Source organism: Accipiter gentilis, chromosome 28, assembly GCF_929443795.1.
Source record: "Accipiter gentilis chromosome 28, bAccGen1.1, whole genome shotgun sequence".
In the NCBI taxonomy this organism is placed as follows: Eukaryota; Metazoa; Chordata; class Aves; order Accipitriformes; family Accipitridae; genus Astur; species Astur gentilis.
The window spans coordinates 9,519,478-9,536,695 of NC_064907.1; the positions used below are offsets into that span (position 1 = coordinate 9,519,478).

Below are 17,218 nucleotides of genomic sequence, written 5' to 3' on the forward strand. Positions count from 1 at the left end.
AAGGTAAAATGCTCTTCCTCCTAATTCCAGATGTGTACTTATGGTCGTGGCAAACAATAAGCAATTCTTTCTCCAAGAATGAGCCAAATACTATAAATGACATTCCATGACATTTTTCTCCATCACAGATATAAATACCAGACATATAGTTTTTCAGTCACAGAAGACTGAAAACCCTTTCAGCTAATTAAACAATGAAAAATAAATGAGTGTTTCTGTCAGTGCTGATTAATGTATACATACAATATATGCCAGAGAAGGCAAGAAGGCAAAATCAAGAGGTGCCTGTGCATTCAAAATTATATTATTCAAATAAATGAGTGTTTCTGTCAGTGCTGATTAATGTATACATACAATATATGCCAGAGAAGGCAAGAAGGCAAAATCAAGAGGTGCCTGTGCATTTAAAATTATATTATTCAACATTATATGCAGGTTCAGCTGTGCAAGACACTTTCACATGTTGCTGGCCAAAGGCCAGAGTATAGCATATCCTGCAGGATTAGTCACTTTCTTTTTTTTTTAATTTAACTGAACTCCCGTCATGCTTAAAGTTACACTTGGAGTCACAAGCTTTGTTGATCTAGTTGAATATTTATATTTTGCAAAAATAAGCATTACAGAAAGCCAAATATTTGGTGGAGCCTGTACCTTCACATATGCAATGTGTGTAACTTGACTGCTGTGATTTTACAAAATAACTCACAAGGAAAATTGCTGATTTATTATGGTTGGAAAAATCAAGCCCATAAAGGGCCCAACCATGTATTTCTTGCACATCAAGTTATCAATGAAACGAAGACATTTGTATGAATAAGACTACAGAATAAATTACAGTTTAATATTTTTCCACCTCTATTTTTCTTGCTCTCTTATCAAACAAGATTTTTCAGAACAAGAGGGAAAACACGTCTCAAGTTAAAATGATTACACAGATTAATTCATGAAGTAATCTTCTGGCTTTTAGTACACCCACTGAAATTTAGGAGTTTTTAAAAATAAGTCCCTGTTTTAATACTGGAAAGGTTTGGAAGGGTCTTTTAACTAGCTCCAGTGTAAAGAAATCACAAAATGAACAGAAGTTATTGCAAAATTCTGCAAAATCAGAAGGCGTTTAGGTATATCATTTCACATAAACTGAAAGGTCCATTCCTTTTGGAAATATTTTTATATATTTCAAAACAAAGCAAAAAAACCCTCTGTTTCAAACAGCTTGGCCACACTAAGATTTAAAATAATCCTGGTTTTCAATTTCTACAGCTGATCAAAATCTGATTAAAACCAATGTTGATATTGACAGGAATTTTAATTTTCCGATGTTATTTACTGTCTGCAAGAGGTGTTTCACTGGCAACTACAGAACTGAAGTACAGATCCATTTCTTTCTATAAAATCTAAGAGAACAACCTTTGCTGCTGTGCACACAAATTCATGCCAGTACACACAAAGATTTGCATAGATAATGCACTTACAAACATACACACTGCATATAGTATGACTTAGGTTGTCATGAAACCATGTTCTTTAAGTTCTGTTGATATGATGTATATTCTGGCATATATTTGCTTAGATGTTAAAATGCTGCCATTGCTCATGCTGTATGTAAATGATATGGCTACACACATGAAGCCTTTAAGCCTGTAGTTTTTGCAAAACTGGTAGCTTGTGTTTGTGATGTATAGGAACAGAGGTATCATGTGTAGGAAATGAAAAAAAGATCAAATGAAAATGAAATACATAGTTTTTTTCCTTGAAAGTGCATGTGTCCAAGTTTAATAATTCTCTCTCTCTCCTTTTTTTTTTTTTTTTAAACTGAATGGAAAAGATCTGACTTCTATTACTGCTCAGAAACATTGGTCTGATGCTACATATTACAGAAATATACAAATACTTTCAGCTTTCAAAAATGAACAGGGCTCCTTCTTGGTTGCTGTTAAGCAAGAGCAAAGCTCTCCTATGATAAACCAAGTGACTTTCTTCTTATCACAAGACCTGGGCAATATCGGGTTGGATTGTGACTGCTGCATGCCTTTGAATTCTCGATAATCTGATTCAAATAAGAAAAGCACTTGTTTTCTCACTGAGTTACATGTAACAATTTCTCTGAACTGAAGCTACTGAAGTTCCCTTTTCAATGCAAACACTATTTCAAATACAGTGATATAAAGGCAGAAAACACCCCTCCATTATAGGCTACAGTGGATCACACAAATTTAAACATCCACTTTAAGTGTGACTAGGTTGGTGAAGGATAAAAGCATACTTATTGATTTCGCATTATGAATGGCTGAAAATAGCCCTGATGTGTGCCCTCATTATAGCTATTTATTATATGGCATGTGTACCACTCTCAGTCAGTCTAATAGAAAGTCCTTTAAGGCTTACTATCAGATCAAATTTCATTCTAAAATTATATTAAAATAAGCCTTCTGAGAACTTATGGAGAAACAAAATAATGCCATGATACAATATAAAAGATTAAAAATAAAAACAGAGCTTTCCTGACAAAAAGGGGAAAAAAAGGTAAAATAATCTAAGTGTAAACTTAACATCTTAAATTTTTTACTTCATGATAAGTAAAACAAGTCTCTCCCATGAGAAAAACATTGCACTTTCAAGATTTTTGTGACTTACAGTGAAATAGCATAGAGTGTGAGTGTTAAATGCAAAATGAAAAACCATTGCAAGATAATAAGCATTTCTACATGTCTTTGGGATTGAACCCCCCTTTTTTGAAAAGGAAACAGAACAATCAAAACAAAATACATACAGAAGAAACAACATTGAGTACATCACAAAAACAAGTAAGAAACACATTGGCTAAAGAACCATCAATGTTGTTACCAGTGGGGGTTCCAGGGTTTGGAAAGGGAAGGTAGTACCAGTCAGAGGAAAATCAGGACAAGGAGCTTACGATGCGGACAGCACAAAGAAACAGTTGGAATAGAGCAATAAATCTCACATCCATGTTGACTCAGTACAGGGCTTTCTATGTATTGCCAAGGTGGACATGGGACCCGAAACAAGCACTGCCCTTGAGGAAAAGTTGACTCTATTCCCATAAGTGCCAACAGCAGTTTTTCTTTGACTTTGGCCAGAATAGTTTCAGGCTTATAAGTCATAAACTCAATGACAATTACTCATTAATATGCTTCTGCATCGGATTCAGATGACATGAGAAACAGGCTACAGTGCACATTTTATATCCCATCATTCCCTTGGGAATCAATAAAATGACCTTTAATTGAGTTGTAATTAATTAGTTCTGGAGTAAGTATCTCCCTCGAAAAAAGGAATGGGAGAAAACATTTCCACATCTCTGGTACTTTCTTTGCAGTATTTACAGATGTTTATTCATAGGATTCCAAACAGACATATGATCTCAGGTATCCCATAAAATCTAGGATACTTTGAAACTGTTCATTACAGGAGTTTCCCCACAGACACACTGGCTGGGCTTTCATAATGCTATCAGTTATTAATACCAGTACATCTACAGCTCTTATGTAAACTACTTTTCAATTAATTGAAAAAGGTGTGCTTCATAATACAAAAAAAATACTATTATTTGAAAGTAGCATAATATCAAGAATAATGTAACCCTGGAAAGGAAAAGTTTTGGTTTGATTTTGCTTTGTTCTGTTTGCTTGAATTTTCAATAGCTGGATGTTAATGCATAAAAAAAGGTGCTGTTAGCAAATATTATCCCTTTGTGCCAAGAAATCTTTGACATAGTGTGATTACCATATCTTGACATTGCTGCTGCTCAGTAACAAAGAAAACAAAAAACCATGATGCTAAGTGTAGAATTTTGTTAGTCTGCCAAATAAAAATTTCCACTGAGAAAAAAAGGAAAAATCCAGACCATCCCCCTCCCCAACATTTGGCTAACGAAAAGATATCTGCTGTGTTTGAGCTTATTGTTTCTGCTGAATGGTATACACACTTTGTATTTTAAATTCTTATTCCTCATGGCGACGGGAACATCTCATGGCAACTGCTCCTACAAAGCTCTTCCTTTACTTGAAGTTAGGAACCTTTGAGATATAGGAACCTTAACACATCAAGTAGCTTTCAGAGCAAGGAAGAACCACCTGTAAACATTATTGATTCCTCTAAATTAGTGATGCACCACCTCTTTCTTGTATCAACTCCTGACTGCATTAGATAAACCTAGCCAGTGGCAAGTCCTCTCCTTACTAACCACCCTCAAATCCTCACTGGATCCACCACTGATTTCCTGTGCTTGCACAAATCAATGCAGCGATAAAGCCACATTCAATACACAACATAAATACTACAGGAGGACTATAGCACAAGGCTTTGTGTATGTATAGGTATACTTTTTTTTTTTTTTTTTAAACATTCATCCATTGCAAATACTGGGCTCACTAAAATGAAAAGAAATTTAAAAGAACAGGAAAAAAAAAAAAAAAGAGTTTAAAAAAGCTTGCTGCTCTTACATCTAGTGTGCCAGTCACTGTGCAAATCCTGAGAAAGGGAGGAAGAACAATGTGGGGAGAGTTGACACAAAACCCAAGAATTTTGGAATATGCAATTGTAATAATAGAAGAGAACCCACTAGTTTAAGTCTTACAGGAACAATAAAACTAATGGTGCTCAGGAGCTGTACACTGCTGACACAAAGCTAAGAGCAGGAAAAATAAAGAATAGGCAGTTGGTTTTAATAATTACCACGCTCATGAGTGATGACTGAGGAAGGGAGGACAGGACAATTAGGTCAAAGAAAAAGAAACAGGGGAAAAAAGAAAAAAAAAGGTTGAGAAATAGTTTTTAGCAAATACAAAATATAGTTAGTATTGGTTTTGGCAAAATTAGTTCTGTACTAAAAGAGAAAGATCAAATAAACAGAAAAGAAAAAAAGTCCCTCCAATGAGGAAGCACAAAAATACTCTAATATAGGTAGAGTCAATTATGCAGCATTTAAGATTTATTTATAATTTCATGCAAAATCAGTCATTTCTAGAAACAGAGGCAGCAGTCAAAAGAAAAATGAGCCAATATCTTGAGAGTCCATTTCAAAATCCAACATTATAGACAATAAATTTAATTACTTAGTAGTAGAAATGTTGCCTAAAAGAACAAACTATTATGCAGAATAATCTTCAGTAAAATATGAAAGTAATGGCCAAAACCTTATATGCCAGATAGCTGCATCCATGCTCAATCCATGACCTTGTGACAAAATTTTATCCACATGGGTTCACTTTATTTTGTATACTCAAGTAAGTCTAGCAGGATTTGACCTATAATTTAAAATGTGGGAGCACTTCTGGAGAAGCAACGTTTATGATTGTTTTTGAAGTCATTCAGTCAAATTTAATTGTTCATTATTTTGATTTGAGACAAGCAGTTGAATATTCAAGAAATATGCCACATAAAAGAGCTACAGGCACAATAGCCAATGAGATATGCAGTTTTGCAGGTATGAATTATGAACCCCAAATGCAATAATGATTATACAGTCAAGCTTTTTTACCTTGTTTTTAAGATAAAAAACATGTTAAAAGATTAGGTCACTGTAGGATTAAACATAAAAATGCATTGTAAAAAAATACTGACGATAAAGGGAGAAAATGTGCTTTGGTAGCTCTATTAAGTCACATACAAATGAACCTAATGTTTCCAGACAATCACAGTAAGGGCGTAGTAGAACTTACTGTCAGACAGAAGAAAGAAATTGACAGTGAACTGACAACACAGAGGGTACAAAGCCAAATTGGTTCAAAGGCAAAAGTAAAGCGAAAATTTCGTAATATTTCCCCAAAGACAAACAGAAAAGAATTATTTCAAAGAAAAAGCTTTCCCAGCAGACTTTTTTCCAAACAGCAGATACAGTTCCCTCGACCTCTAATATTTAACTTATGGCTTAACTAAATTGTCTGGTTTTCACTCCAGCCAAGACAGTTTAAGAAATCATGTGGGAACTCTTAATTGCATTTTATGCTGGAACTGGTTAGGGACTTCTGAAATGTTTTACATGCATAAACACTGCTGTTTATAACTAGCATCTGTTTTCAATTTTACATGTAATGTCTTCACTTCTTCAGAATGATGGGTAAGAGTCCTCTGAGACTGTTCTGAAACTCAACACAGGCTAGTGATTTACTATTGACAAGCATGGGCTTAGGTAGGCCAATTAAATATAAACCACTCTTAGGAATCATATTTTAGCTTCAGCCTCTAGATATGTATTTACAGGGTTCTTTCAAATTCAGCTTGCTTCTGCAAAATGTAAAAGAGAAAAGTTCACAGGTCATTTCTGTTAAATCGATAGTACCTGATCCCTCTTCAGTCACCATGCCAAGGCCTTCTGCTTTGTTCTGACGTTCAAACGCATTTAGGTCAAGAACACTGCAATGAGAGAAATGACATTTGTCCTGTGAATAAATAAATATATGCAATATTTCATTTTGTGAAAGATAGAGAAGGATCTGTGATTTCATTTAAGTATATAATCATACTAGTGTCAAGAAGATACATTTCAGTGGCTTAACATGTGTCTGCTGCAAGATTACAAAACTCAGCTCTACAGACTTAACCTGCTTTTGCCCTGCAAATGACAATAGAATTTAGCTCTTTATGATTGACCAAAAAAAGGGAATGTATGTGTTTATGATATACATATATATTTTAGGGGTTACAAAGAAGCCATATTATTGACTACTTTAATATTATAGGCCAGTTCATCCCAAGCAGCAAGGTCCATTAAGAAACTATGTCATTAGTTCCACTCAGAGTTCCTCTCCCTCCGTGTTCTGAAAAACCAAAGCTGCCAAAGGGCAATATGTATTCAACTAACAGATTTAAGGAACATATACTCTTACATATTTCCATTTGTGAATCTGCAAAGTTCTGCCTTTCGTGGCTTAGCATGTCAGCTAGCCATGGATAACTTTTGCTCATAAGCAAGAATGTTTATGAAAGTCAGATGAATGTAGATGAACCACAGCAGTAGTTCTGCTGGCAAGAAACCTCACTGATTTCAAAATGAAACTTGGCCAAAGACAGTGTTAAGAAAAAGGAATATAACATGGTGCCCTTGACATAACAGAAGATGGAACCACTTGGTCCAGGAAGCCCCTTTTTGTCCTATGTTTTATGTTCATTAATACATTATTTATTGACATGATTTATTCTTAGGAATTATATATAAAACATTTATATATATTTATAAATATAAAAACAATATAAACTGTCAAGAAGCATGAATGGACAAAAAAGTCACACTACCTTCACAGTTTATTAAAACACAATATTCCATTCCTTTTTCTGCCTTCTAAAAAGTCCTATTAATAGTTCTAAGAAAGTATAAACATCTTTATGATTACTTAATATTGATCATTAACCTGGTCTCTGCAAGATTACAGGATATCTCCAGAGTTAAGAAATCGTCCCTGAGGAATGCTCCTAACTCTGGAGTTGTGTTCTGGCATATCTCAAGTAGACAAAAATGCCATAAACATTTGTGAAAAGAGCTCTTTTACCAAGGTAGATCCATATCATATGAAGATTTTCACACCATGAGCACCACCTTGTCCTTTACCCCCAAACTAGCACATTATAGTCCCCGGGTGGTGTTTGCAAAAAGTATGCAGAGGATCTTTCCAAAACTGTAAATCCTGTGGAATAAAAAGTAAATGCAAAATAATAAATTTTTTAAGTAGATATTTTCTTACCTACAGGACTGCATAAGACCAGCAAGGCTCTGAAAGAACCCGACATCCTTTTTATCCTTGAGGTAGTCAAGCATTTTCTGCAGTAAACACAAATAATTCATGCACAGAATTAATATTTATACTATGTGTTAATCTAGTTAATACTATGTGGATTCTAGATTCCTAGTGACGCTGGTGGTTTGAAATACCTCTAATATTTACAAAATAGATAAAAGAATCTTGCAGAGAAAAATCCAGGTATCAAAAACAAAAAGAACATTTAATGTTCATGTCCTTTACAGAAAAGAAGGTCATCCATTTTGGATATTCATTCCTAAAATATTGAAAGTAAAGACAGTTACTAAAGTCAACACAGCCAGCAGAATTTAGTGTTTAATATAAACACAATCTTGCCACTACTAGGCCACAAATTTGTATTGACACTACCATTTCAGCACTGGACTGGGCTCGTCATAACCTCAGGCTGGTTTAGATTATTTTAGCTGCAACAGCATATTAGTCATATGTGTATTTTTTAAATCTGTTTTAGCTTTATTGTCATGTGTAATACCTATCTGATAATACATTGCAATAACGAGAGGTTAGTCAGTGCAGTGAACTCTGATTCTAGAATGCAATATGTTGTTGAGTGATGACACCAGAGGTCCCAGTTGTGAACAAAAACCACGATGCTTAAAGATCAATCTTAGTAGGAATGTTACAAGAATTCACACTGTGAATCAGGTGAAACTCTTTTTGCAAATAACAAAAATAATGGGAAAAATGGATAAGTAACCTCCAAAATGAAAGAGCACATAAGCAAATAGTGTTAACAAAATGTATCAGCATAACCTCAAGTAGACCCAAGATCACAGAAAAAGAACACCCCCATCAACAACACTGTAGTAATCAAAGCAAAGAACTCCAGAGGATGATGATGACTACTTTTCAAAACTACTTCTGTACCTCTCCCCCCACCCATACCATTCTTCCCAAAGATGTCTGAAGAGTTGATCTTAGGACCTAAAGGAAAATCGGAAAGGTGAGCATAACACCAGAAAAAACAGGTGGGAATGAGGCAACTGAAAAAATAACAATTGTAACTGTATTATTGATGCTTTTATAAGTACGTAATTTAGACTAGTAGTATTAATATTATTGTAACCATACTAATAACTGTTTCCTTCATTCTAATTAGTTAAGACATTATCAAGTAATTTTTAAAAATTTAGATTGTAGCCTTACAAATTCCGATTAAATAACTAAATAAGTGGTTGCTTAACTTGGGACCTTAACTGTTCCCAGTTGTCAGTATTCTTCAAATTGTCCTACAGCAATAGAGTAATGGAAGGAATGAAGCCTTCTGGGCTCAGGAATGTTCAACTAGTCCAGAACACTGAATGTACTCTGTATCAGTCACTTCTCCTCAACAGTGCAGAATACTGTTAATATATCAGACTTGTCCACTGCTCACCACATTGTCTTACTATGGATTAGTAAATCAAGTCTGGGTTCTCTGCTTTTATCATCAAGACTCTCCATGGCATAAGCTAAGGACTTCTGAAGTTGTATAACATTTTTGTTTTAGTGAAGATGGGGGCCAGCAATTTTGCTCTGCTGGCTACAGGACAATGGCAATCTCCCAAGAAATCCTTCCCTCCCACAGAATTCTTCTAGAAGTTAATGCTTTAACATAATATTTCCCCTTTCTAGCTGAAGTGCAAAACAAATTTCTTCTAGCCTTGTATTCTATAGATTAATTACAAATATATGAATAAGAAATATATAACTAGCAAACAAGGTACTTTTGCACACTATTTTCTTCTGGGAACGAGAGTAAGAGGATAAACAGCATCTGACAAATTGTCACATTATATAATGCACTACTACAATAATAATGGCCGTGGTATAAAGACCTATACTGACTAGAATGGGTGAAAATAGATTAGTACCTTACCTGTTGAACGGTAGAATTTCCTCCATTTAAGATGGCAATCCCTAGCTTTAGGGTAGCTGCAACCATTGGCCCCATCTCACCTTAAAATTATTTTAAAATATACCTTTAGATCACATATAAAAATATGAATGTTCTATTAACTTATCCATACAATGACTTAAATGGTAATTTATCAGGAGAGGCTTTTGTGTTTCTCTTGTAAAACAGACCTATTTTTGTTTCATGATCTCTAGTGTGACTTAGTATCTTCCTGAGTGCCTACAGACACAGTGTAATGCATACACAGCACACAAAAGCAGCAAGATATAAGACAGGAAGAAGTGAGCTCAATCAATATAAATCACATTTCATTCGCTAGAGCATCCAAAAGTTGACTTAGGGCTGGGTGCACAATTTTAAGCTAGCTTCCAAGTTTAACAATGTGCCGCCCCTGCACGGCAGTTTACATATTTTTTTCCCTGTTTCTTCAGATAATGACGGTGATCCAAAGCATTTAGTTACAGTAAATGAAATTTGTAAACAGGAATTTTTAAAACATCACTACTGTAGAAAAAAATCACAGAACAGACAATGAAAGCATCAAAACTTAGAGTAAGATGGTGTCTAAGGGACAAAAGCATCATTTACACTTCTGAAATGTTTTATCAAAGTACACCAATAAAGTAGATATTTAGGGAGTGGGAGGGGAAAAAAGGACCAAAGTTTACACCTACTTCAGAACTGTACACATCCCAGAATTTGGTGGCCTTTTTGTCATTGCATACTGCTAAAGCTATGAAATTTTTCACACTTCCTCTCTATCACCACTAGTAAAATTAATAAAAGTAATAATAGTAATAATAAGAAGAACAACAATAATAACAACTTCATAAGAATTATTTATCATACTTTTCTGGATTAGCTCTCCATAATTTTTTAAACTTTGGGTGCATTTTGAAAGCAAACTTTAGTGCCAAACATCTGCAGGTTTTGCCCAATAAGAATTACAATAATTTCAAAGATCGCTAGAAATAAGGTTTAATATGTTTTGTGGTGTAGATTACATTACCTTTACTAGCACTGATTGTCTGCAGAACCATCTCAGCAGCACCCCGGTCATGCAGTCTGGCTTGTTGATACAGAAGTTTTTGCTTTTCCATTTCTTTTTCCTGAATAAAAATTCCAGTCATTTAAGATGAGGACTTCAGTTACTATCAGTTCTCCAAAGGTTTTTGGTTTTCTCTTAGTATATGGGCTCTATGGCAACATCATGGACCATTTTAATACATACAATGCTACTGAACAGATATTTAACATGTTCAAGTAATATTCTCCCCTTGGTATTTTTCTTTAATATGCTTTTTGCAGTTTATCTGAAAAGAATCATCTCAATTGTAAATCATTAGGTTAGTTCAAAGCTCATGTTCATTATATATATATATATATACTGCATATATAAAGCTCGCACTTTTGTGCCATGTTTTTGTGCAACAGTTCATACACTTAATAATCTTCTATAGCGTGACCATAACTTCATACTGCTCAGCATGCGGCTCTTGAGTTGCAAGTTGTTGCTGAATACCAGAGTAACAGAAGCATCTGAGAATTTTTTTCAAAACATATCATTATATTACAATATAGATTGCCCACCCTACCAACAGAATATTTGATAGAATACACTGTGCTTTTATATTTTACATTCTCTAGCGGCAACAAACAATACTGCATGACGTTGCTTGAGCAATGGTGAAGTTTGTTCTTTATAATTTAAACTACTACTGAAAACATAAAGAAGAACATAAAGAGCAAACATAAAGGCACAGTTAATTCCAGATGAGTTTGAACTTTCACCAAGTTAATTAAAGTTTGCTGGAAATTGAGGATGACTAAGCAGTATAAGTTGCAAAATGGAAGTTGCATAGAGCCCTATGACAGTGAGTCCATCGGATGGCGTGGTAAAAAGCTTACTCAAAAAGAACATGACACAATCAGTTAGTATCATGTCCAAAAACACAACGCCCAAAACATGTATGACCTAAAAGCAGGAACAGCTGCAGCAGAAGTAGCCAGAATGACAGCTTTGCTGCCATAAACTTTCCATCCAAGTTACGGAAAAAAGACATTGGAAGATGGAAGAGGTTTAAAAAATGAAGGCTTGCTAAATAGAGGGTATGAATAATAAATTAAAAAAGAAGAGGTAAAAAAGAGAAATATGTTCAAATGAATGAAAAAGAAACCTTTAACTCAAAAGCAAACCAACACAGACATTTATGCTGTTACCAGAGAGTTCTCGCCGAGGCTGGCAAATTTGTTTCTTAAATCTTTGATAATATCGTGCTGCGGAAACAAAATTCATCAGGGTTTTTTTTTCACACTATTAGCTCTCCTGTGGTTAAATTGTATCTTTCTTTTTTCTTTAAATTATGTGACAGATCTAGATGGAGGCACAAAAAGGAAAAAAAAAAAATGGCAGCTTTGCTTTATATTTAGCCATGCTAAGGTTTGAAAGTTTTGCCTTCATGTTTAAACCTCTTCCTGGGAGTTCAACAAAAACAAAACAGAAACATACACACACACACATGTGCGCGCACACATACACCACACACCACACACACAAACCACCAGAAAATCATGACATCACAGGTTCAATATAGCTACATAAAATATTTTCATTTGCTTCAGATGCCACTGAAAATTGATCAGTGTTTCTTTCTTTAAAAACTATTTCCTATTTCTAGTTACTTTTAGTTTTAGACCCAACAACCTTTCATTTTTCTTCTATTGCAGGATTATTCACTTTTGTTCACAAGCCTAACATCAGCTATACTACTTTCATTACACAATGTTTTTTTGGTAAGTTTATAAGTGCTTATAGTGAGGATGCATCTGCATAATCTACAGACTAAAAGAATGGGTATGCATACTTCTTGCAATGGCACTACAGAAGAACAGCAGAAACAGGCATTGCCAAACAGCTTAAAGTGAGAAGAGTGGCATTTTCCATGAAAATTGAGCTGTCTAGGTAACTAGTAACAAAGCAGACAAAAAAAAAAAAAAAAAAAAAAAAAAATCCACCAACAAAACCCCCAAATATTTCTTCTAAAAGCAACCATTCCTTTGATGATAACCCCCAAAGATCATGGTTCCTTCTTCAGCTTGACAATGCTTTTTCACTGTTGCTTTCTCCATGCAATGTTAATACATATATATATATATATATATATATGTGATGGCAGCGCTGATATGAAGTGGGCCACCCATTGCATACAAAGCATACTAAATTAATAGAGCTGCTGGCTGGTCGCGGTATCCCCATTTCTCTAAGCTGTGCTTACCGCTAACTCTGTTACCTGTGCTACCAGCACAGTTTTTTGCACTTCATTGTGCTTGCCAGTTGATGTCAAGAAAACTACCAAAATAATTAGCCAGTGGTTTAAATTTTCTGTCATTCACAAAACCATCACAACAACAGCAAAAATACTTCATACTAAATGAAATGTTTAAAGTAATTCACCAGAATTAAAACAAAACAAAACAAAACAAAAACAAAACAAAACAAAGAAATCCCAAGTTATTTTATCCTGGGTGTTTTCCATTTAAATGGGAAAAAGCTGACCCCTTAGAAATGTACATACATGTATTCCCATATTATAGACTTTCTCCAGCAACCTACCAAATGAAGGAAACCTTTCCATCATATTCTTTGAAAACAGAGACTCAAACATATTGTACTTCATTCTTTTTTGTTTTCTAAATCGTTACAAGCAACTGTATGCCAAAAAACCATGTTGGGCAAACCCACAAGTTTTAGCTTGAATTTGTAGGCAACAAACTTGCAAAAACTTGATATTTCAGGATCTTTACCTGACAAATGCAGCACTGAAATTGTTTATTTCCTTGTAATCCATACAAAGAATGATTCTTGGACTCTGCCTTGCAGCTAAGCTATATGGAGAGGTTTGTTTGCTGCTACCACTAAGCTCACAGCCATGGAGCACAGGCGTATGATCCTACTTCTACAGAGCATTCTTTTTTTAATTATTATTTTAATATGAAATTATGAAATAGTTAAAGAGTAAACAGAATAAGCAAAAAGATGGAAAGGGAAGAAATTACTTTCAACTCAGCTATTCTAAGATGAATGCTTCTCCTTGGAATTGTCTTCTTATTTTATACTTTTCAAGACCTCTGTTTGGTCCAGAGAATAATTCGTATTAGACAGGTCTTACATTGGCAAAACATATGTTAATTTCAGTGCCAGGCATGCATGACTACAAGCTATGTATTAAAATATAACATCAAGTACTCAAGCAGAATTTTTTTATTTTTTTTATATATATGTATATCTTCATATGTATTAAGGCCTTAAACTCAATACATGCTGATTTATGCTCTATAAATAAAGTTGAATTTTTCCTAAATCACTCATTTTGGACTCCATCATCTCTAAAAAGAGTATAGACAAAATGAAAATATAATGCATTATAATTCCTGAAGGTTAAATATGTAGGATTTTAAGAGTGTTAGAGGAGTTTATCAAATAGGCTTTCCATATTACTTAGAGAAATATTTCAATCCCTGCAATTTCACACTGGTATTTCTGCTTCTGCTGAAAGTCTCAACCCCAGATTTTTTTTTTCAGTTGAAAAGTAATTTTTAACTAGCCAATATGATATCCATTATTATACCTCACTGAGTTAAGTATCCTTTCTGTATTGAAACATGTCATTATACAGATTATCATACATCAAAAGGAATCCTTTAAAGTACAGATGGTAAAATAAGGCAAACAGGAAATTTAGACACTACTAAACTGCTAGCATGTAAAATAATTAAAATACAATTAATCTCAAAAGTCAATTTTATAACAAATGAATAGCCATTCTAAAGCTACTTCTCTGCTACCTGCTGTGCTTTCTTGTTCTACGTACTGTTCCATAATTTAGGAATACTGATGTATCTCAATGCCAGGCATCTATAAGCCTTCTATCATTTGATATTACTTCCATGATACAAGTAAATACTTCTGAAAATGCTTGAAAGTGGTGTCTAAGTAGCATCACTAAAAAAGATAAATAGGTTCATAAATTAACTACCACATTCTTAGATACATGCAGTCAGTAGCAGTCTGTTAGCAATTTTTTAATTTCCTCAAAACTACAGCTATTCATTTTGAATGCAATAATTCTTTACAAGACTTTAGAACACTGGTAGACTTCCTCTAGTAGGGGATTTATTAAATATTAAGTAAACATATGCTTTTATCTACTCTATCTTAACTCAATGACTTCATAAAATTTGAAAATATTCCCTGCATTCATCTTTATCACTGTTGGTGCTAGATAAATAGTAACAATGAAAATAAAATGTAGCTAGGAAAAACATGTATGCAAAAAAGACTGTTTTGATTTGATTGGCTGTAAACACCGTTCAGCTTTCTTGGGCTTTAGCATAAGTATTTTGTAAGATGGTGTCTTGAGAGGAAAGGTAGTAACATTGATCTAAAAAGTATCTGGGAAAAAAAGAGAATTTAAGAGGAACAAACCATTTTATTCATGATTTTTAAACAAATTTCAGACAAGACAGCAAAATGCTACTATATGCTTCATAATATAACAGCTGAAAAGACACAGGAATTGTAGCAATCATTCAACAAAATTATTTACTGTATTCACACCAATATTCAGAGAAAGAAGTACTGGTGTTCTGCTGACTCTCCCCAGTAATAAACGCCTGGGAGGAAAAATATTTATCGTGTCATAACATTAGATTTCATGATCTAACTGTGTTACTCAGTATCAATAGTTAGGACAATAATACACATGGGCACAAAGTAAGGAATGTTTTGTCAATATTATATTTTACATTTCCTAGCATTTGAATAATCTGTATTAAAAACTTTAATGTTATATTACAAATATATTTTGTTCATACAATATATAAACAAAAAAACATATACTAAACTAAACAAAATACTACTCTGTGTTAAAATCAGATTAAATTTGAGCTATAAATTCACAGGAATAAAGATACCCTGAAATATAACGTTCACTACACATTTTATTTTATTTTGTTTTGGTTAGAATGTCTCCATTTCAACTTGCAGCAGTATGCTTACTGATGTTGTCATGTTCATACTGTCATTCATTTATGTTTTCCTCTCTGGCAAGGAAGTTAGTTTTCTTTCCTACATCCTGTCTCCATATTCTTGCCATGCTGATGAGATCACTTAACATATTCATTCCTATTCAAGTAGGTAGGAACTAACAAAGTATTGAGTCTCTAAAAGGAAAAATATTGTATTGGGTGACTTTCAAATCTATGTATTCTCAGTTTCCAATATTTTTCTCCACTGGTACGTACCTATAAAACTATACATTACTTTCAAACTGTGTCACCCTTTCTTGCTTAAAGTTGGGTGACAAATATGATGTATTTGAAATAACTGACATTATAGATGTCTAACTTTATATAGGAATAATTTTTTAAAAAGGGTAATGGATCAGTCAGAAGATTCCACTACAATGGGAATTGAATCAGTTGGAGCAGAAAATCTTATGTACAGGGATAAGTTTGGTAAGATTACGATGTAATTACTGCATTAAAAATAAGCAAAGAACCTAGAAGCTACAAATGGTCACTTAATCACTGCAATGTATTTTTTCTTCAAAGTACATCACTCCTTTACCCCAGGACTGCCAAAGGCCCTGCCTTACCTAGATCTCAACCAGTTCTGTTATGCTGTAGCAGTGAAGCATGGAGTGTTTGAGTTGAAAGACAGGGCAGCTGGTGTTTGAGTTGAAAGACAGGGCAGATGGATGTCTGGGAGTACTCTTGAAAAGTACCACACTAATGCTGGTATGAGCAGCAGAAACAATGTAGGGGGAAGGAGATGCTGATAAACACAGAAGATGGGAAACAGCCAGAGGATGCAATGAAAGATCTCAATGAATAGCCTTAAATCATCATTTATCACTAAGCCCCTGAACTGAAACCCAGAGAAAAGCACGGGTATATTATTCACTCTGTCGAAAAGAGATTCTCTACAAGACTTTTGCTGCACATTTCCCATAGTCAATGGGAGATTATTCATATAGCCCAAAACAGCCTTGCCAGACAGGCAAGAAACTAAGAAACAGCTGACTCTATAACAAAGAATATATTAATGGCACTGACCCTATGTTATTGATATTATAAAATAGATTTTGGGGAATCAAAACACTGCAAACAAGTAGGAGCAAATGAGAAGTGAAGGGCTGGCCATCTAGTAATGGACACCATAAATTCTCTAACTGGATTAAAGACTCTTTTGGGGGTTGTTTGCATAGAATAAAAAAAACAAAACCAAAACAAAAACAAAAAACAGTGACAGAAATAGGGTGGTGGGGAGAACAAGGAGAAAAAAAAAGGTGGTCCTGGCATTAACAAATAGCACAGTATCAACACCATCAGTACATAAGAAAGAACAAAAGAACTCTAACCCCCTTATGATAACATGTAAAAAGAAATAAAATTTAATTAACCATAGGTTTGTGGGTTTGTAGCAGAAGTAGTTTATCCTGGGAAGAATATAGGGATGCTGCCAGGTTGTGTAGGGATGGGG

General features: G+C 34.2%; 1 protein-coding gene across 4 annotated transcripts in view; it reads right to left on the reverse strand.

Moving 5' to 3' along the window:
• RYR2 (ryanodine receptor 2) overlaps positions 1–17,218 on the reverse strand; it is a 452,105-nt gene that overhangs the window by 45,270 nt on the left and 389,617 nt on the right. For 2 of the 4 annotated variants that reach the window (XM_049830592.1, XM_049830590.1), the window contains 5 exons: positions 10,685–10,784; positions 9,637–9,716; positions 7,701–7,777; positions 6,302–6,375; positions 4,696–4,713 (listed from right to left, as the gene is read on the reverse strand). In XM_049830592.1, coding sequence (XP_049686549.1) covers positions 4,696–4,713; positions 6,302–6,375; positions 7,701–7,777; positions 9,637–9,716; positions 10,685–10,784 — 349 coding nt within the window. The remainder of the gene's footprint in view (positions 1–4,695; positions 4,714–6,301; positions 6,376–7,700; positions 7,778–9,636; positions 9,717–10,684; positions 10,785–17,218) is intronic. The other 2 variants (XM_049830593.1, XM_049830591.1) reach the window with 1 other exon arrangement.